Here is a 20,151-nt window from a genome sequence, read left to right on the forward strand (position 1 = left end):
CTCAAACGATAGGAGGTAAAGAAACTGCTTTGTAAATGACAAAGCTCTGCACAAGTAAAACACAGAACATATTACTATTTTAGAACTTAGAGCACTTGCATGTATTAAGGACTCAAAAAGTCTGCTGGTTGAGGGGATGAAGGTTTGAGGCGTGTTGAGTGATGAATAAAGGGCTCTGAGCACTGATTTGTTCAGGTGGGTAGGATCAGGGAGGCTTCACCGAGGGGGTGACTTTTGAGATGGGCTTGGATGGAAGAGTAGAAACCCATCAGGAAGAAAAAAGCATGAGCAGCATCCACATACGTGCAGGTGCAGCTGGGGCCTCCAAGGAGCCGCGGATCCCAATTTTACATGCAGGTTTGAGCTCCAGACTCTGCTCGAAACTCAGCCCTCGCCCCCGGGCCTATGCATGGTACATGGAACAAGGGGAGCTAGCAATTTATTAAATCTTCAACTATAACATGGTCAGAGAAGAAATAACCTTCCGATCTAACATCCCACTTGACAGATATGAAAACTGAGGCTCAGGAAGCCAATGTGCCTTAACAAAGGCCCTACGGCAGACTCTGCAAACTAGGGCCCATAAACCAAATTTGGCCCACCACCTATTTTTATAAATAAAGTTTTGTTGGAACATGGCCACACCCCTTCATTTACATATTGTCTATGGCTTTTGTCTCGATATAATGGCAGAGCTGAATAGTTGCAAGAGGCCATACAGACTATGAGACCTAAAATATTTACTATCTGGCCCTTTAAAGAAGAAAGTTTGCCAACTCCTGTCCTACAGCAAGGTACTGGCAAGAGCTGGGATGGGAGCCAGGCCTCTGACTCCTGGTTGGGTGCTTTTTAATTCCATGCACCCTTGCCCCTCTGGGCCCATGCTGCCCCCTGTAACACTGCCTAAAGGGTGAGATTTCAGGCAGCCAGGCTCTGCACAGGCTCAACTCCAGGACGCATGGTGTAGCCAACAGGGAACACCTGGGCGGGCCACTGTTACCCTCATGACAAAATAGGGCTTCTTGCTGGAGGCAGTTCAACCCCTCTGGGGGGAGCCTGACACGGAAATGCCAACATGTGCCTGCTTCTCCTCCATGGGCAAAGCGGAAAGAGCCAGAGAGTGTTAAGTGTAGGACTCAGGCCAGCCAGATGCCAAAGTTATAGACACAGCCTTTCAAGAAGCCCACAGAGGAGGACTGGCATCTCCAGCCATCTGCTGAGGTGGCCAAGTCCGCTTTAAATTGTGCTGTAGAATTACTTTCTCAGTGCCAGACTGTCCATGGTGAATTCATTTAATTAAACCCCCCCCAAATCCAATCTGTTAGAAGTTCTGAGTTCACACATGTCCTGTCCAATCGGTCATAAGGATGCAGATAGGCCACGGGCCTGGGCCACAGCCACCTGGTACAGTGACTGGCCTATAACAGACCCCATAAACCCCAGGTCAGTGCGCTTCCAAGGACAACCGGAGTCGCTGCCCTATTGTGTGACAGAGCCCGCTGCGGACCTCACGCTCTGTTCATCCTCCCTGTCTCTACCCCGTTCGCCTCCCAGGCTCAGTGTTGAGCCTTCCTTAATTTACTCATTCAACAGAGACTAATTAAGTGCCAGCTATGTGCCAAGCATTCTTCTGAACGTGGGGAAAATAGTAGTAACAAAAGAGACAAAAATCCCTGCCCACATGGAACTTACAGTTTAAACCCAGAAATGCAAGAGCATCTCGCACACTATGTCTCTACAAGGGTAGAACTCTCGTTTAGGGTTCTACTGAACTCAGTTTAGGCCTGAGCACTTGACAATGGAACCGTGCAGAGGCCTCCTAATTAAACCTCCTGCCACGCCCCCCCCCATCTCCTACTGCCAACCATCCCCTGCCCCCGCCCCGGAAACAGACACCTCTTTGGTATGTCCCTCCCCTACTCGGGAGCTATCAACAGGTCCTCATTGCCTCCAAGTTGAGATTTGAACTCCTTCCCCTACCCTTCACCTATCTTGCTCTCCTCACTAACCTATGCGGCTCAGGTGAACTTCCTGCTCCAAGAAATCCAGAGTTTTTGTTGCTGTTAGATTTACAATATTCATTGCTAGCTACTTAAAAAAGTAATAGTTTTTAGAAAATACGCAAGACATAAAAGCAAATTAAAATTAATCATGAGCCCCATGATTCAAAGATAAGCTCTCCGAGCTTTTTCGTGTATTTCTTTCCAGGTGTGTGTAGATACATTTTTTTATATTTATATATTTAGCGTGGGGTCCCATTATACATAAAGTGTTGTATCCTGCCATTTTTATTTAACATTCTATGGTGGTTTTCTATGTAATTAAGAGACTGCTGAGGAGTATATTTAATCGCTGCACAATATCCCACCACATAAACACACCTTAATATGTTTAACCAAACCCTATTGGTGAACATTTGGACTGTTTACAATTTTTCACAATGAAAATGCTGCTATAAACATCCTTGTTCATAAATCTTTGTTCCGATCTCTGGTTATTTTCCCAGCAGAGATTCTTAGAAGTGGCACTCCAGGGTCACTGGGCAGACACGTTTCTAAAGGTTCTTGATATGTATCATGAAGCTGCCTTCCTGAAAGTCTGTTGGTCCCCCTCCCCTCTCCCTTTGTGAGAATACCCACTAGCCTCGGACAGGTATATTATCTCTGCCTCCTATGTGCCCTGTGTCTCTTTGCATTGTGTCTTTGCTTCAGCAGCTCCCCTCGGTCAGAACCCTGCATTTCCCATCCATCCTTCAGAGCTCAGGGCAAAGACTACCTCCTCCATGAAGCCCCTCCTGATACGCTAACTAAAGTTCTCCACCTCTAGCCTTCCCTCGGCCCCTGTCTTAAGTTCTTCCTAAGATAATTCCCACTGTTGCCACGCATTTTAATAATGTGTGTAATAATAGCCTCTTCTTTGTAAGGTACATTGAAGTGCTTCCACTGAGATGGTTCATCTGATTCACTTCAGATAGAATGTGTTTTGAGGTCAAGGACCACGGTTTCATCATCAGAGTCTACTTACTCTGGCCCCATCACCAACCTCAAGTCTAGCCCCACCTCAAGCTAGATCCTGATTTAATGGAGTTTACAACAGCCTTCCCTATTCCTTGGCCTACCAGAACAGAGTTTGGGATGTTCCCCTCTGCAGCGAGGACTGACAGGGACAGGGGGCCCTAGATTCCAGTCCTCGCTCTGTGAGGGACTCACTATGTCTTAGGGCCAGTCTCCGTCCCTCTCTGGGCCTCAGTCTACTCATCTATAAAATGAGTGTGTTGAACTACATAGTCTCTCACCCTCCCGGACTGATTGCTGCTGCAGCCCCAGGTACCCAGAGCAGCCCTGGGGTGCCTCTGAGGGCCCCTGTGCAAAGCCAGCCTCTGGGATAGGCCGCAGGGAGCTGGCCGGGTAGGCAGGCCTGGCTCCAGGCCAGGCTGTGTCTGCAAACACTGACCTTGGCTGCTGCAGGGATTTTCCATGACACCAGCACCCTCCCCCCCCCAGCTCCCCCTAATCCCACGTGGGCCTGGGGAGGGTGGGGGCTGGGAGTGGCAGGGGCTGTCCTATACCAGAGGACCCTGAATCACAGCAATGGGGCACCTGTGGATGGGGTACAGCTAAAAGAGAGAGAGGAGAGAGCAGTGGTCCTACAGGTGGAAAGTCTGGTGGGAAAGCAGGAGTAAAAAGGGCACCTGCCAGTGCAGAATGCGGAGAAGAGCCGAAAGAGGGGCTGGGGAGATGGGAAAGAGGCCTTGGAAAGGGGCAGGATGGAGGGAGGGAGGGTGCTGTGCTTCAGAGCTGTCCTTCCTGAGAGCTCTAGCCTGGAGGGGACAAACTCCAGACCCAGCTCTGCACACTGGTCCCTCCCCCCAACCCAGGTCCATGAGGCCCTGGTGGTTTCCCAGGCCTCAGTCAGGGCCTGGCCAGGCCCAGGGTAGGGGGGATTCCTCCTGGGCCCCTGAAGCTGACCTCATTTTGCAGGGGCCCGGGGCCACTGGAAGGACAGGAGGTATGAGTCACTAAAGGCCTTCCTGCCAAGGCCACCTCCCCTCTCCCCTGAGGGGAGGTTCCTCTCATCTGTACCCCAGACTTAGCAGCTTCCTGGGTTGAACAGCATTTTCTTTTTTTTTTTTTTTTAAGTTTTATTTATTTATCTTGAGAGAGACAGCATGAGTGGGGAAGGAGCAGAGAGAGGGAGAGAGAGAATCCCAAGCAGGCTCTGCGCTGCCCGCTCAGAACCGAATACGGGGCCCAAACCCATGAAACCCTGAGATCATGACCTGAGCCGAAATGAGGAGTCGGACGCTTAACTGACTGAGTCACCCAGATGCCCCTGAACAGCATTTTCTGAGCAGCGGCTCCTACCAGGCCTTGCACCGGACACTGAGGGGACTTGCTGGCCCCCTGGGAGTTCAGAGCCCTGCAGAGCTGAGGGCAGAAAGGTAAGCACTGCAGCCAGGCAAGGGGAGCGGAACCTCCAGCTCCAGTGAGGGATCCAGGAAAGTTCTGGAAAAGGCGTTGTCTGAGCTGGACCCTAAGGCTAGAGGAGAAGGCAGGCATTCTCTTCCCTGTCTCCACCAGGCAGCCTCCTCCCTCCTCCCCAGAGCCTGGGCACTCCTGCCAGCTTCCTTCCGCCTCATCTCCTTTAACACACCAATTAGACTCCTGCGGAGCCTCCTATCCCACTTCCTGGCTCCATAGCATCTCCAGACCAAGGGGGCGGCTCCCTGTCTGCGCCTCAGGCCCCTGGGGAGGCAGGGTGTTCAGTGGGCCTTTCTGAGGGGACCCAAGGGTTCAGGCCTGACTGCCCCCCTGCGGACCCCGCAGGAGAGTCCGGCCTCCCTCGGGGGGGCACCCGTGTCCTGCAGCTTGTCCGCTGGCTGCCTGTGTCTCCCTCGAGCCCCCACTTCCCTCTGGCTGCCCCACCACGCCCAGGCAGCAGCTCCAAGGTCAGGCCCCCTCCCCATGTCCAGCTCTGCACGAGCCCAGCTTAGCCCAGAGTTCACCGTCTTTGGGCGCCTGAGGCCACAGGTCAGATCCATCTTCCCTCAGGGCAAACATTAGCCTCACTGGTGCCCTTATTTACATTAGATAACTAGGGCTATGGGGAACCAGGAAACGGGATGCAGCCAGGCATTGCCAAGGGCTGTGTGTTTCTCATCTACAGAAGGGACTGGACATCCAAGAATCTCAAAGTCAGAGACCTAGAAGGAAGACCTTAAAGTTCTAGACGCTATAGCGGAGCATTTTCCAAACTTCCAGCAACACGCACGGTGAGGAAAGCCCTCGAAGGCCAAATAAGTGGAAAAACTTAGCCCATTCCCCCAACTTTGACCGACCTTGCACATGTACAGCTCTGATAAAGCCTACACTTAAATCCAGTGACAACAAACCCTGTGAAATTCAGCATTCCTCCAGTCCAATTGAACCAAGCAACCCTCTCCTCATCCAACAGTTATGAACAGTCCATGGAACTGCTGTTCCAGGAAATTAACTTTGGGAAACACTAATCATGGGCTGCTGGTGCTAAAAGGAACTTTAAAGACCATCTAATCTTGATGTTCCCCAAAATATTCACACTCATAATTAATATTCATCGATCCCAATGTCCTAAGCATCCAAAGCCTGCCAAGGCCTCAAAATCCCCCACAGCAACTCTATGAGGTAAGTATAATCATTATTCCCATCTTACAGATGCGGAGACTGAGGCACTTAGAAGCTTCCGTTACTTGGCCCAAGCTGAAATATGTCTGGCTCCAGGCACTCTGCCGTCATCTATGCCAGTAAGCTGCCGAGATCCCCTGCAGAGAGTAGAAATATCTGTTTTTAGTATTTCAAAAGCATAACAATAAGTTAATTCAGTCTCTAGAATCAGTTAGCCCCTGCTAATTCAGAAGTTCTGATTGGCAGGTGGGTTCTTAATTAATTTTGGTGGGGAAAGAATTATTCCTTTCACAATGATCTATTCAGTGCCCACTCTCTGTAGGAGCTACACCACACTGATTGACATGTGGCGCTTCATAAATAAAGGCTTTCAAAATTTAGAATCTACAAATGGGTGGGTTAACACAAAAAATAATAAAAGGGGGGGGGGGAGTTGACGGACACCTTTTATCTTGCCCTATCCTGCATGTCACAAAGGAGGAAAGTCGAGGACCAGGGAGGAGAAAGGACTAACTCGAGACACAAAACTAGTTCTGGCCAGGGCCAGGTCAGACCCCTGGATCTCCCACCTCCTTAGCCCCACGCTTTTTTCCTCCATCCAAGGCTGTGGCCAGAGTTCTGGCTTTGTAGCCAGCTAGGCCAGGGGCAGGAGGTCAAGCACTCAGACTGATGGGCACATGGTATCAGTGGGGAACAGCAGCTGAGCCCGGTCTGGCCAAGGCCATCACGAAGGATTCAGACTGGCTATCTGTGCTTTAACTAAGGAAATAGGCTATAGGGAGAGGCCCTAACCCCCTGCATCTCCCTGGGAGACAGCTTCGGCCAGTTTCTGAGGTCCTTGGTGATACTAGGAGGAAAACAAAGAAACTGAGGTCTAGGGCTTCCTGTCCCACCTCTCATTTTTCCTGCTGCCCCAGATAGCCAAAATTAATATTTATGTCTAACCACATAGTTAATTTTATGTCCAGCCACCTGGCTTCCTCAGGTGGATTCTATGCCTCCAGCCAGGTTTCAGGGCCATCTCTTAGCCTAGTTGCTCCCAAGCAGGGGCTGCTGGGCCCTTGTTGAATGAACAAGTCAACCTTGGTCACACTGAGCCAGAGGGCAGAGGACAGAGCACTGCGTTGGGAACCGAGTATCCTGGGTTATAGTCCTGGCTCTGCCATTCGCTGGCTGTGTGCCCTGGAACAGATCACTCTCCTTCTCTGGGCCTCTATTTCCTCATCTCTACATCATAAGGACTGGGTCATATGATCACTGAGGGATTTTCTGGCTCTGAGAACCTAGAAGTCTAGTGGATTCAGGAAGAGGTGGCTGGGAGAGGAGAGGGCAGTGACAGCCCCGGTCAGTGCTCTGACAGGCAGCCGCTAGAGTCTCATGATCGGGGGATGAGTTCTGGCTGGTCAGTCCACCAGGTCCTGCGAGGGAGGGTCCTCAGGGGATCAGGCGCGGGGCGCAGCTTCTGTGTGTGTCAGTGACACACAAGGACAGACGGAGCCCCTCGCCCAGTGATTCACAGAGCTGGACAGCAGGGAGGAGACTGGGGTTATCTTTTGCCCCCTCTCTCAAAACCCACGCCTGATGTGGGCAAGGACCAGGCAGGCAGCGGGCCTGCTGGCAGGCAGACGGGCCTTGCCAAACTCCCAATTACTTCCCAGAAGTTCCAGGGCCCCCCGGGAGTGGCTCCACCCCAGCTGGCACCGCTTCCAGCTGGGCACCCACGTCAGCAGGTCCTCACAGCTCCCTTGCCCTTTCACCCAATGACAGGGAAACAGATGAAGGGATGGGGCCGTGCTGACCCTGGGCCAGGTACTTGGAGAAGCATCTGGCTCCCCCGGCGTCACACTCCTGTTGCCACTGGGCCACGTCCATCTCGGAGCAGTGCCCAAGGATGCAACCCCTAGTGGAACGCTCCCCTCTCGGGGCCTCAGTTTCCCATCCCGGTCACCCTTCCTGGGTGATGAATCGGCTCTGAGGCATCGGAATGAGCGATGAGTCAGAAAGTCCTAGAGGCTTTGGCCAACTCACAAGGCCTCTCCAGCCCTTTTCAGCTATAAAACAGAGATCGTCAGAAGAATGGCCTTGTGGAAGTTTTTCAGGATTAAGGTTCAAAATGTGTCTGGAGGATAAGACCTCAAGCCTCAGCCTGTGGCAGGGAGGGACGACGAGCCCTGGGGGGGTATCTGACCCCAAGGGTGAGGTACATCCAGGCTGGGGACACCCTGGACAGGACAGTGGGTCAAGTGGGGCATGAGGCTCTGGCTGGAGAAGAGCCTTCGGGTAAACCTGGCTGTGCCACCGCGTAGCACCAACAGGGGGAAGGCAGGGAATGGAGTTGTCACTTCCGGCCTTGAGCTGGGGAAGCACGAGCACACTCAAGATAGATCTGAGTCGGCAGGGGCAGGGCAGATGCCCTGTGCGGACAGGCCCAGGGGAAGAAGGTGGCCGGCCACATGTCTGCTGGCACGTGGGCTGTACTGAGACCAGGGAGGGCCTCTCTGCAGCTAGGGGACTTTGTGCACAGCTATGGTGGACACTGGGTTTTCCTGAAGTCAGAGCCTCTGAGCGAGCACAGGGAGAGGTGGCAGTGGCAGTGAGAGGGGGTCCTTCTCGCTGAGCCCGCAAAGGTTGCCCCCCACCCTGGACCACGCTCTCAGGCGGCCTTTTCCCTGTGAGGTCCTGTCCCCCCTGCTTCTTCACGAACCCCACAGGTTCTGAAGTACTTACGTGTCTAGCTTACATGTTGCGTCGGGCAACCAGGCTGGATATTAATAGCTGTAGCTCAAACCCCTAGAGTGCAGACAGGGCAAAAGAGGTCCAGAGAGGGGAATGCCTGTGCCCAAGGTCACACAGCCAGCGTGCCGTCAGGCTGGGGCCGGGCCCACGCTACCTAACCCCTGTCCAGCCCCACCCGCGGTGCCATGCCCTCCCCCACGCCCAGTGCAGCGCTGGCCTGGGGGACAGGGAAGGACAGGATAAGAAGCAGTTCTGGCTCAGGGCCTGCCCAGCTGTCGAGGTGAGTTGTGGTCTGGCTGCCGTGGCCGAGCTGGCGGGCACAATCTGTTCTCACCCTGCTGGGACGCAGACAGGCCGGGCACAGCAGCTCAACAGCTCAGCTATCCAGGCCCCTGGCACAGAGTGACACAGTCAACCAGCTAGGTGTCCTGGTTGGGGGGGGGGGGGGGGTGGGGAGGGGAAGGGGAGCCCATTCTAAGGGCAGCCCACAGCCTCACACACTCCAAGCGGCTGTCCCCAGATCTCCCTGAGCTTTAAGATTCAAATGGCCTTGGGCTAATAGAGATGCCAGCTTTACTGGAACTGAGCTGCCCCCCGGCCTGGAAATGTGAGGGAAATCTGGCACCTCGCTCATTAGTAATCATAGCGAGCCATTATTGAACATTTGATACGTACCAGACTCTAGGTTAAGTGCATTATACACATTATCTCATTTATTTCTCCCGAAAAGCCCTGGGAGGCAGGTTCTACTTATCAGCCCCATTTTACACATGTGGAAACCAAGGCCCACAGAGGTTTAAAAAAAAAAAAAAAAAGGCAGTCCTTGGAAGAGTATGAAGATTTGAATTCATATCAGATACAAAGCACATGGTATCCTTCCTGGCCATGCACATATTCTGAGCATACTTCCTGGGCATGGCAGGCAATGTGGAGGGGGAAGCTTGAGAGAAACATGACAAGGTTCAGCCAGGGCCCACCCTGCCACCCCAAGCCAGTGTTGAGCTGTACGTATGGGGTGCTGGGGGATAGGGCAGGGGTGTTGGTAATAGCGGCCCTGGAGTTCAAAGCTGAACATTCTCAGTGTCACTCAAAACACAGAAGGTCACTTCCAGTGAGGAACTCAGGACAGCTGCACGGAAGAAGCAGCACTGGGCTGGGGCACCTGGATGGCTCAGTCGGTTAGGAAGCAGCATCGGGTTACGTTTTGATAAGGCTTAGAAAGGAGGAACAACTGGAAATCCTGCCAGCCAGCAATATTTTATTATAATAATCCTATTAATAAAAGTAATAAATATCGTAACAGCCCAGTGAAAACAAGCAGGGCCAGGACCGGCAGACCTCATTTTACAAATGACGAAAACAAGCTCAGAGAGGGGGTGTAATTTGCCTAAGGTCACATAGCCACAAGTGACAGGGCCAGAACTTGTGCCTAGGGCTTCTGAGTTCCCATCCAGGGTCCTTTCCCCTCCAGGTCTCTAGGCACAACTCCTGACTTAAGGCCACTTGATGGTTGGCTCAGAGGGAAGCTTTGCCTCTGCCCGGCTCCCGGCGCCTGGCTCTGTGAGGGCCGGGCATTGTGTGGAGGAGATGGGGGTTGGGGTTGTCTGGCCGGTGATAGTAACAACGGAAGGACAGGCAGGGGCCCTGCTTCAACAAGGGCAATGCCACCCCCCCCCCCCATGAGGACAGACCCTACTTTGGGCACAGAGGATGACCCCGGGGCACCAGACTGGGGGCTAATGGAGACCCTGGAGCACCATGCAGCCAGCTAGCAGACAGGCACCGTCCCCTTTCTCCCTGACACTGGTAGGCCAGCTGCCTCAGGGACATTGGATGGCCCCAGTTGCCAACTACCCCTCATAAGCTTCGGCTGGCAGCAAGGAAGTTATCAAGGAGCCACCATGCCTCAGCGTCCCTCCCTCCACACTGAATCACAGGCTAGCCAAGCTCCACCCCTTACAGGCAAGGAAACTGAGGCCCAGAGAGGACAAGGAACAGGTCCAAAGCCGACAGACACTGAACTAGAAACCGGGTCTCCCAAATGACCTACCAGTACCCTTCACACTATCCCTGCTGCCTCTGGACGAAGTTCCCACAGCACTATGAATCAGCTCCTTCTTTAGGTTTAGAAAACGGTTAGGTCTTTGAAGTCAAACAGACTCTGGTTCAAACGCAAGGTTGCTCTACTTCCAAACGGTGTGACCTCAGAAAAGGCGCTTAATCCTCCCTGTTTCCTCCTTCCTCCCTACCCTATGGTGTCAACCAGGGGCATCAGCAAGGAACTAGCATGGCGTGCGGGGGTCAAGGATGTGCCCATAATCGTGCGCTGTCTTCTCTCCGGTTGGAAGGAGAGGCCCGAATCGGCAAGGTTGGGGAGGTGGAGGGCAGAGATCTCGGGGAAAGGGGCCAGGGTTTCTGGAAGTCCAGCCCCACAGCGCGTGCTTTCTCTCCTCTTCCCCGGCTTTCCCCCAGGCTATGGCCACGCGGCACCCAGCACGGATGGCGGCAAGGTGTTCTGCATGTTCTACGCGCTGCTGGGCATCCCGCTCACGCTCGTCATGTTCCAGAGCCTGGGCGAGCGCATCAACACCTTCGTGAAGTACCTGCTGCACCGCGCCAAGAGGGGGCTGGGCATGCGGCGCGCCGACGTGTCCATGGCCAACATGGTGCTCATCGGCTTCTTCTCGTGCATCAGCACGCTGTGCATCGGCGCCGCCGCCTTCTCCTACTACGAGCACTGGACCTTCTTCCAGGCTTACTACTACTGCTTCATCACGCTCACCACCATCGGCTTCGGCGACTACGTGGCGCTGCAGAAGGACCAGGCGCTGCAGACGCAGCCGCAGTACGTGGCCTTCAGCTTCGTGTACATCCTCACGGGCCTCACGGTCATCGGCGCCTTCCTCAACCTCGTGGTGCTGCGCTTCATGACCATGAACGCCGAGGACGAGAAGCGCGACGCCGAGCACCGCGCGCTGCTCACGCGCAACGGGCAGGCGGGCGGGGGCGGCGGCGGCGGCGGCGGCGGGGGCGGCGGGGGCGCGGGCGGCAGCGCGCACACCACGGACACCGCCTCGTCCACGGTGGCGGCGGGCGGCGGCGGCTTCCGCAACGTCTACGCCGAGGTGCTGCACTTCCAGTCCATGTGCTCGTGCCTCTGGTACAAGAGCCGCGAGAAGCTGCAGTACTCCATCCCCATGATCATCCCGCGGGACCTCTCCACGTCCGACACGTGCGTCGAGCAGAGCCACTCGTCGCCGGGAGGGGGCGGCCGCTACAGCGACACGCCCTCGCACCGCTGCCTGTGCAGCGGGGCGCAGCGCTCCGCCATCAGCTCGGTGTCCACGGGCCTGCACAGCCTGTCCACCTTCCGCGGCCTCATGAAGCGCAGGAGCTCCGTGTGAACGCCCTGCGGGGCCTGGAGCGCCTGGGGTTGTGGGGCTGGGGGAGGGAGGGGCTCCTGCCAGGAGGAGCAGCCAGGGTGGGTGAGGAGGCCCCATGGGACCCTCCCCACACCCCTCACCACCCTCCTCCAGCCGCGCCCCCACCCCCACCCCCCATCTCCCGACTGTGCCTGCTCGCACCAGCCGGCAGGAGCCCGGGCTCTGAGGATGTTTCAGGACATCCGCGCCCTGCAAATTCCGAGAAATGTGAAATGTGGGGGGTGGGGGGTGGGGGAGGGAAGGCAGAAGCTGGGAGCCTCCCATCCCTCTGGAAATCTAAGGAGCTCCCTCCGTTCTCAGAGGCCCTGCTGGTACCCAGACCACCCCCTACCCCCCCCCTCCTCCATCCGGAGGAAACTTCGTGTTCTGTGTAAGTTTGCATCTCTATTTATACCTCTGTCCTGCCAGGTCTCCCACCTTCCCCAGGCTCCAAAAGCCAGGGTGTCTTTGTTCAGGTCACCCCCACTCAGCCCCACTCCCCTTCCTCATCCCCAGCTGTGTCTCCCAGCCTCCCACTACCTTTTGTGTTGTTTTGCATGGCTTTGCAGTTATGAAGAAAGTGGAAACCCAGCAGTCCCTAAAGCTAGTCCCCAGAAGGCAGGCAGACTGAAGCAAGGACAGGCAGGCTGCAGGAGGGACAGAGGAGGGAGGGGGAGATTGTGGCCCTCTGGTCTGCAGGGCAGCCCACGGGGAGGTGAGAGTTAACTGGCCTCCAGCCTCCGACACTGCCCTTAGAATCAAACAGAAAACTTCGTACCTGCCGTGCCCAGCCGCTGCTGACAATGACCAACTCTTACATCTGTGGAATGAGTTTCAGCCTCTGAAACCCTGCCCTGACTACCCATTCATCTGATTCTCACAGTACCCGGTTAGGTCAGCAAGGCAGGAGTTCTCATCCTCACTTTACAGGGGACACTGAGGCCCGGACAGGTGAAGTGACTTGCCCAAGGTGGCACAGACAGCAAAAGGCACAGGAGAACAAGAACCCAGGCTGCTGCTTCTGAGTTTTGGTGCCCTTTCGTCCTGACCACCCTGCCCACTGTCGAAAGCAGAGCTCCTGCCCAGTGCACCCAGGCACTGCGTGAGCCAGCACTGGGACTCAGCCTCGACTCCACTTGGCCAGGAGGCAGGGGCTCTGAATGGACCCCTGAGGCCGAGTAGGACCCCCTCAGTGTCCGGACTGCCCGCTTACAAACAGGGAGGCAGGGCCAGGGACAAACAGGGAAGCAGGGCTGAGGCTCATGGAAAAAAGGGCAAGAGCCAAGGGCTCTAGGGGTTTGGGAATCGGGCAGAATGAACTAGAGAACTGTCGGGCATATCCAATTGGGACCTTATCCCTGGCTCATAGCCAGTGTTGGTGCCTGTGTCCCAAGTAGCTAGAGATAAATTAAGGCTGCAGCAAGGAGCGCCCCTCTCAGGTAGGGAGTTTGGACCTGGTGTGCCCACTACCTACCCCACCTGCAACCCAGAAACCCAGGTGCAGAGCAAGCAGACCGAGGTGATGCCCTAGACTCCACAGCTGGAGCTGGTACCGTGTCTCAGGACAGCATCAGAGGTGGGTGAGGGGCGTCTCCCCACTCAGAACTGCCCTCCTATGTCGTTGCCATGGCGGCTCCCTAACACTGCTGAGCAAGGCCAGCCCTGGTATTCGGGGATGCTGGAGTGGGGGTCCCACAGGGTGGTCAGCCTCAGCCGCGCCCCAGCCTCTGGGAACCCCTAAGAGAGAAGAAGTCTGGCCTGCGTGTGAGTCCTGTCTCAGCGTGGAGGAGCTCGCTGCCCAGGTGCCAAGAAGAGGGCCCAGGACCCAGGGGTGACCTCTGTGTTTATGTGTGGGGCTGGGGGACAGTGCTGGCTGCCTCTGTCCCACGTGTGACCCTGCCCTCGAGGGGTCCCGTCCCGTCAGTCCCGAGGGAGCCACAACCAAAGTTGCAGGGAGATGGCGAGGAAGGAGGCCAAATGGTCTCGAGCAGAGCATGGCAGGCTGCTCGGCCTCCAGCGGGCCTTTCCCAGGGAACTAGAAGGCCAGAGTGGCTTCCCCCCTCACCCCCTCCCCCACTGCAGGCAGCCTTTCTGCTTCCCCGATGCCTTATGCCTGGGCACACTGCTACAGAATATGCAATACATGTGGGTGCCCCCGCGCCCACACCCCCACCCCGGGCAGCCCCTGGACCCCAAAGGCTGCAGCTGCCACGGCCTCCCTTCAGCCCCTCCTGCCTATCTGTCTTCACAATGAGAATGGCGCCTAATAAATGCTGTCCATGGAGACCAGGCTCAGGCTCAGCCGCCTCTGTATCGTATACCCTTGGCGTGCCAGGGAACAGCCGTTTCCCCGCCGAGGTCTACAGACACACCTAGCTGATGCACCTCAAGCTGACTGAACCCTTTGTGTCGGGGGTCTTAGGAAGAAGCCTGGGGGCAACACTGGTGTCCCTTTTGTAATTTCCTCCAAGGTCTCCAGGTTGTCTCGGTGTCATCCTGGAATGACTATGAGAGCAAGATAAGACTTTAGAAGAGAAATCACCTGGTCCAGTGCTCCCCTCGTACGTGAGTACACCGAAGCCCAGAGAGGGCAGGCCGCTTGCCCCGAGTCACACAACAGCGAGTGGCAGACCCAAGATCAGAACCGGAACCGGGAACACCGAGTCCCGTTGCCCCTCCTCACACAGCCTGCAGAGTCCAGCCGGACACACCCCAGCTGATGGTGACACCTCCCTGCCTGCCAGAGTGGGGATTCTCTTCCCCAGTGGGGATCCTGGCCTCAGTGGTCTGATGGACACAAAAGTGTCTTTACCAGAAGGGGACACATCACAAGCCCCCACCTTCAGGGTATTATTTCTCTCTGGGTGTGGAGGGGCAACTCATCCTGGGACTGGGCCCCAGATGCATGCTCCCAGCTGGTGCCAGAGGCTTCCAGACGTCACCGAGTACAACCTACAGTAACCTTGCCCACCACAACCCCATTTCTATCTGCATTCCTCCCTGCCTACCTATGTCTCTTTCATGAGATAATACTTAACCCCCACCGTAGCCAAGGCATTCTAATACTTCCTCTCCTAGCTCATGTTATAAAATGCTGGTCACAACCCACTAGATTGATTTCTCTGTCCACTAATGGTTTTCTCCCTGCAGGTTGAAATGCTCCAGGGAAATAAAGGGGGAGGGGGTTGCTAGGGGCATCTTCTCCAAGTCCCCCCATCTACCCACTTGGGTCGCTTGAAATATACAGGGAGAGACCCATTTATTGGGGGCTCAGAGCTCGGAGAAGTGGTGATCCCTGCACCCTCTCCCAGGAGGCAGGACACAGCCAGTCTTCACGTGACAGTGCCCCTGGCTGTTCCTCACAGCTGCAGGCAGGCTCCTGGGACACGCCCCTCACTGGCCCACGGCTCTGAGGGTGGCCACGGCAGAACCGGACTTTAGTTCCTGTGGGCTCCCCCACACCTAAGACCACCTCATCAAAACCCAGGGCTTCCTGCCCATGGCCCACCTGTCTCTGTCTTTCTTAGCAAAGCTCAATGCAGCAACAGAAACGATGTCATTTCTGAGGTCAGCAGTGACCACTACAAGGTTGCTCTTACTTTCTGAAGCAGTTATTGCAGGACATAAACGTGCTGACACCTTCTCTCCTTTCTTCCTCACCCGGGGCAAAATCATCAGAACGCAAAGGGGTCCCCAAGGGGCTGCAGGCACCCCCGTCTTTCGAGGGGTGATCAGAATGATGGTAGTGATGAACTACACCCCAGCCCCGGCCCCCAGCTCCTAAGGGCTCAGGATTGTCTGGGGAACTGGTGTGGGCTCTCTATCTCCACAGGATGCCGTCCCCACCCTCCTCACTTCCCACCGCATCTGAGGCATCCTGCACTGTACTAAAAAATATATGTACAGCAAAACAAAAATAGAAAACCAGCACCGCAGAGTGGATGTGGGGTATAAATATACCAAGAGTTCCACTGATGTGGTTACTCAGTGTAAGCTTCAGATAGAGACAGAATCTTCCTGGGAGCCCAGAAAGAGGCAGGCAATGACAACTCTTCCCCAAACGTGTCCCACGGTGTGCCTTGTGGGAAAAGGTTCCGTGGGAGAATGGATCTGAGGAAACGCTCACACATCACTCGCTCATGGAGCTTTCTGAGCCCCCTTGGCTTAGTAAAGGTTAGGAAAAGCCCTGCGGCAAACACAGCCGTTTACCTGTGCTTAACCCAGCACGGCCCAAACTCATTGGTGGCACCAGACCCTCTGCACGACATCTCCGCACCCCCTGTGTTCCACGGAGCACGTTTTGGGATATGCGGGCCTAGCGACATCTCTGCCTCCTAAAGAGAGAGGCTGGTCCTTCCTCCTCAATAAGTTGCAAGAGGAGTTTGGCTTATAAGCCCTTCTATAATGGGAGGCCGTGACCTTTGCAAAATACATAGGTTATTCCCAATTTTGTGTCCGCTCTTGTGTCAGCTTGGGAGCAGCTCACTTGCCAAGATCGAGCAGTGGACGAGTGGCAGAGCAGGGATCCGGGCCCAGGCCCCACGGTCCACAAGCGTGTGCTCTCGCCCTCTCACGGCGCCCTTTCCCCAGGGTGGTCCACGGCTTCGGTGAAGGTTTGGCGGAAGTCACAGAGCTGTTCGGGACACGTTTCTAATTCAGAACCTTGGTGAGAGGGGATACTACGAACCTAAAAACGTCACCCTCCAAAGATGGCAGATTCCGGTGGAGCTGAGGGTCCTACCTGAGGTCCTCCCACCTCCCACTAAAGCCTAGTCTTTTCTACAGGCTCAGCATGGCCCCGTCCGCCAAGCCCACCGGCATCTCCACAACTTATCTCAGGAAGCCAGGGCTGGGGGAGGACTTCTGTAGGACAGACATGCTGCCAGAGGAAAGAGCAACTACCCATGTTGGCCATGCCCGCCTCCCCACCCAGGGCACACCTCACTGTCTCCACTGAGAAGCATAAAGTGGCGGGGGAGGGGGGCGGGGGCGGGGGGGGGGGGCTCTCTGACCCTCAGAGCTGGGTTCAGGTTTGAAGGCTGAAAGACTCCATTTCCCGAGAGACCCCCAAACAAACAGTGGACAGTGGACACAGTCCCCTCCTCTTGCCCGGGTAGCAGCGATGCTGGAACAACAGCCTTAGGCACTGCCTAGGAAGATTGCAAAGAAACACACCCACACCCCCACACACTCCCCTAGATCCCTGGCCCAGCTCCTCTTTTTCAGAGGATGAGATTTTGGCTCACAGAGAGGAAGTGAGACGCTCAAGGTCGTGAAGCAAGATAATGACGTCGCCAGGATTAGTATCCAAATGGGCTCACTTTCCTTTCCCCTCCTCGCGCACCCAGAGTAAGGGCCCAGATGAAAGCCGCTAATCTCTGAGGTTGAGTCATTCTGATGCTGGAAATTTCCCGCATGTACATCTGGACAGACACCAGGACACCCCCCTGCCCCTTCGTCTCCCAGCTGCAGGGGAGGACTGTGTGTGTGGTGCCAAGCCCTTGGGCCAGGGGCTGTGATGGAACTGACCTCAGTGATCTCCTCTGGCCGTGAACTCCCAAGAATTCACATTCTGGCATTTTCCATTTACAAGGCTCTCTCACTCCGTTCTTCATCTATCATTGGAAGACTCTGCGATTTAGGTGAGGATTAACATCCTCGTTTTACAGATGCCAGAACGAAAGCTCAGAAAGACCCAAGGTCCTGAAAGCTGGGACTGTTTCGCATTGACCTCTGTATCTGAGAGCCAAGCTGACCACTGGGGCATCTCCTTGGCAGCAGGTGTGCTGGGCAGGGGCTACTGCTCAGCCCCAGAGCGTCCCACGCAGTTGCTCTTCCATGGGTCGGGGAGCCCCCAGGTGGACATGGTTCGTGGAACCCATTAGCACAAGGAGACAAGGGGTCATGAACACTTTACCCACTTCCTGGGCAAACACTGCCCACAGCCCTAGACTTTGGACTGAGGGAAGCAGAATATCCAGCCAACAACCCCTGCCCTTCAGATGAAAGGGCCGAAGGTTTCTGGGGAAAAGGTCATGGTTTTGACCCAGACCAACTCCCCAAAACAACACTCTTCCACAGTTTTGGTTCCCTAAAGAGGGAGCATGTAACCAGGTCATCCCCAGTTACAGAATATTCTGGTCTGACGACCGGATCAGAGTGGCAGGAAGAAAGTCCACATCCCTGAGTCTGCTTTGGAATTATCCTCGGGGTTGGAGAGGCCCTAGCCTTCCAGAGCGCACGGGTCCAACTGGGGAGACCACAGGGGCTACTGGGGCCGGGAGCCTGACCTGGGCTTTGCTGTGCTCTGTCCTCACCTCCATAGTAAAAACTCTCCGGGGGCGCCTGGGTGGCTCAGTCGGTTCAGTGTCCGCCTTCGGCTCAGGTCATGATCTCACAGCTCGTGAGTTCGAGCCCCACGTCAGGCTCTGTGCTGACGGCTCAGAGCCTGGAGCCTGCTTCGGATTCTGTGTCTCCCTCTCTCTCTGCCCCTAACCCACTCACATTCTGTCTCTGTCTCTCTCAAAAATAAATAAACATTAAAAAAAAAAAAAACCCTCTCCATCTGCCTCATCCAGGGCAGAAAAAGCTCTAAGGACGCTTTTGGTATGGTACAGCAGGTGTCCTTGCCAGCTTCTCTCCAAAGGTAAAGGAGACCCCAAAGAATTAAGGGTCCGTTCATCCTTGAGTATCTACTATGTGCCACAGACTTTACAGAACTTACAACCACCCTGTGAGGCAGGTACTGTTACCCTCAGTTTGGTAGATGAGAAAGGTGAGACTCAGAGAGGTTAAGTGATTTACCCAAAGTCACACAGCTAGTAGGCGGCAAAGCCTATCCAGGACCCTCTGACTCCTAAGCTCAGGCCCTTTCCACTGCACCTCCATGCCTGGAAGGCCTCTAATCCAACTTCCCTACCAAAGCAAGAACTGCCTCAGTGGCTTCCCAGCAGGTCATACAGCCTCCATTTACAGGACCCTCACCCTCTGAGGCAGCCCCTTCGTTCACTGAGCAGCAGCTCTAGTGACCATAAATGTCTTCCTTCTATTGAGATAAGAACTGCTTCCAGGTCTGGCTGTGCCCTCCAGAACCACATGAGGTGATTCCCTCTGTTGTGGGCATCTCTCTAGGATTCAGGATGGCTCCCCATATGGAAAGGTGTCTCCCAGTGTTCTCCCGGCTCAATGCCCTATTCTTTCAGCCCTACTTCCCATGACAGTGTGCTAGACACCCACCCATCCCACTCCCTTCTCTGTAAGAGCTTCCGCCTACTTCTTCCCCTGGGACTTGACACACCGCGTGTGGCCCAGCCAGCACAGAGACACAATGACCGCTCTCTCTCTTGCTCTGGATGCTACTCTCTTATTAAAGCAGCCTAGGAGTCCATCTGACTCGTAGGCTCACACAGAGCTTGCAGCCCACCCAACCTTCCCCGGAGTTTGTCGTGTGGGCCACTGTGGCAGGTACTACCGGTCACCTAATCGAAAATCATCCCTGCGCCCTTCTGCCTCGATGGCAGAGGACTGACATTCTTCAGGTGCTCACCCTTTCCCAACCTCAGTTCTAGAGACTAAATCAATCACGGTGACCTCCAGCATTCTTTCCAAAGATCGGATCAGTTATGAGTGTGCTCAAGTCTGGTTAAGGGTCTCTTTGGGGGAAGTCTGTGGGGGTAGAAAGGCATTTCTCCTCCTAAAAGAAATCGCGGTGGAGGAAACGCCACTACTTGGTCCGGACCTCGCCTGGTCTATGTGCGATGCCCGGAACAGTGGCAGGCATCTTGTGACCAGGAGAGGAGACGTCGTGGACACAGTGAGGATGGCAGAAGGAGGAGACGGAGAGCTTACTTGTCACTGTGACGTTGAGCGATCCCTGGAACCGCCGACAGCAGTAACTCGTGTCACCGAAGGCGGGAAGGGGTGCTGCGGGGATAGGATTTTCGCCTTCTTGGTGCAGCTGAAAGCCCCGTGGCCCCCAGGCTCCTGCAACAGGATTACTGCACAGTGTGAACCAGGCAGGCCACAGGGAAGAAATAGCTTTGTCTTCCCTCCCTTCATGGCCCTTAGCAACACTAGGTTGAGTTCCCCTGTTCCTGTCTCTTAAATAACAGCCAGGGCCAATCCCAAAGCTTTGTGGTCACTCTTGGGTATAAGGAAGTCCAGTCCAGTGTAGCTCAGTTAACAACTTTAATCTCAAATCCATTTTAATGCTAACATTCTCCTGGCTCCAGAAGGACTTCGAAAGGGGAAGAGGCACATTCTTCTCCCCCACTGCCACCCTCTATTTCTGGCGGTTCCACAGTCGGGCTGCCAAAGGGGGCTGAATGACA

The 20,151-nt window shown here is 55.1% G+C and overlaps 2 protein-coding genes across 2 annotated transcripts in view; one reads left to right on the top strand and one right to left on the bottom strand.

Moving 5' to 3' along the window:
* Window positions 1–11,920, top strand: part of KCNK3 (potassium two pore domain channel subfamily K member 3) — a 35,484-nt gene extending 23,564 nt beyond the window's left edge. Inside the window, exon 2 of the mRNA XM_058682789.1 lies at window positions 10,872–11,920. Within this exon, the coding sequence (XP_058538772.1) occupies window positions 10,872–11,803 (932 nt within the window). The 3' untranslated portion in view covers window positions 11,804–11,920. The remainder of the gene's footprint in view (window positions 1–10,871) is intronic.
* Window positions 1–19,874, bottom strand: part of CIB4 (calcium and integrin binding family member 4) — a 143,194-nt gene extending 123,320 nt beyond the window's left edge. The window contains exons 1-2 of the mRNA XM_058682799.1: window positions 19,670–19,874; window positions 5,692–5,800 (exon numbers count right to left, since the gene is read on the bottom strand). The gene's annotated coding sequence lies outside the window, so the exon portion shown is untranslated. The remainder of the gene's footprint in view (window positions 1–5,691; window positions 5,801–19,669) is intronic.
* Between the last annotated feature and the right edge of the window lie 277 nt (window positions 19,875–20,151).

This window comes from Neofelis nebulosa, chromosome 9 (assembly GCF_028018385.1).
Source record: "Neofelis nebulosa isolate mNeoNeb1 chromosome 9, mNeoNeb1.pri, whole genome shotgun sequence".
NCBI classification, from domain to species: domain Eukaryota; kingdom Metazoa; phylum Chordata; class Mammalia; order Carnivora; family Felidae; genus Neofelis; species Neofelis nebulosa.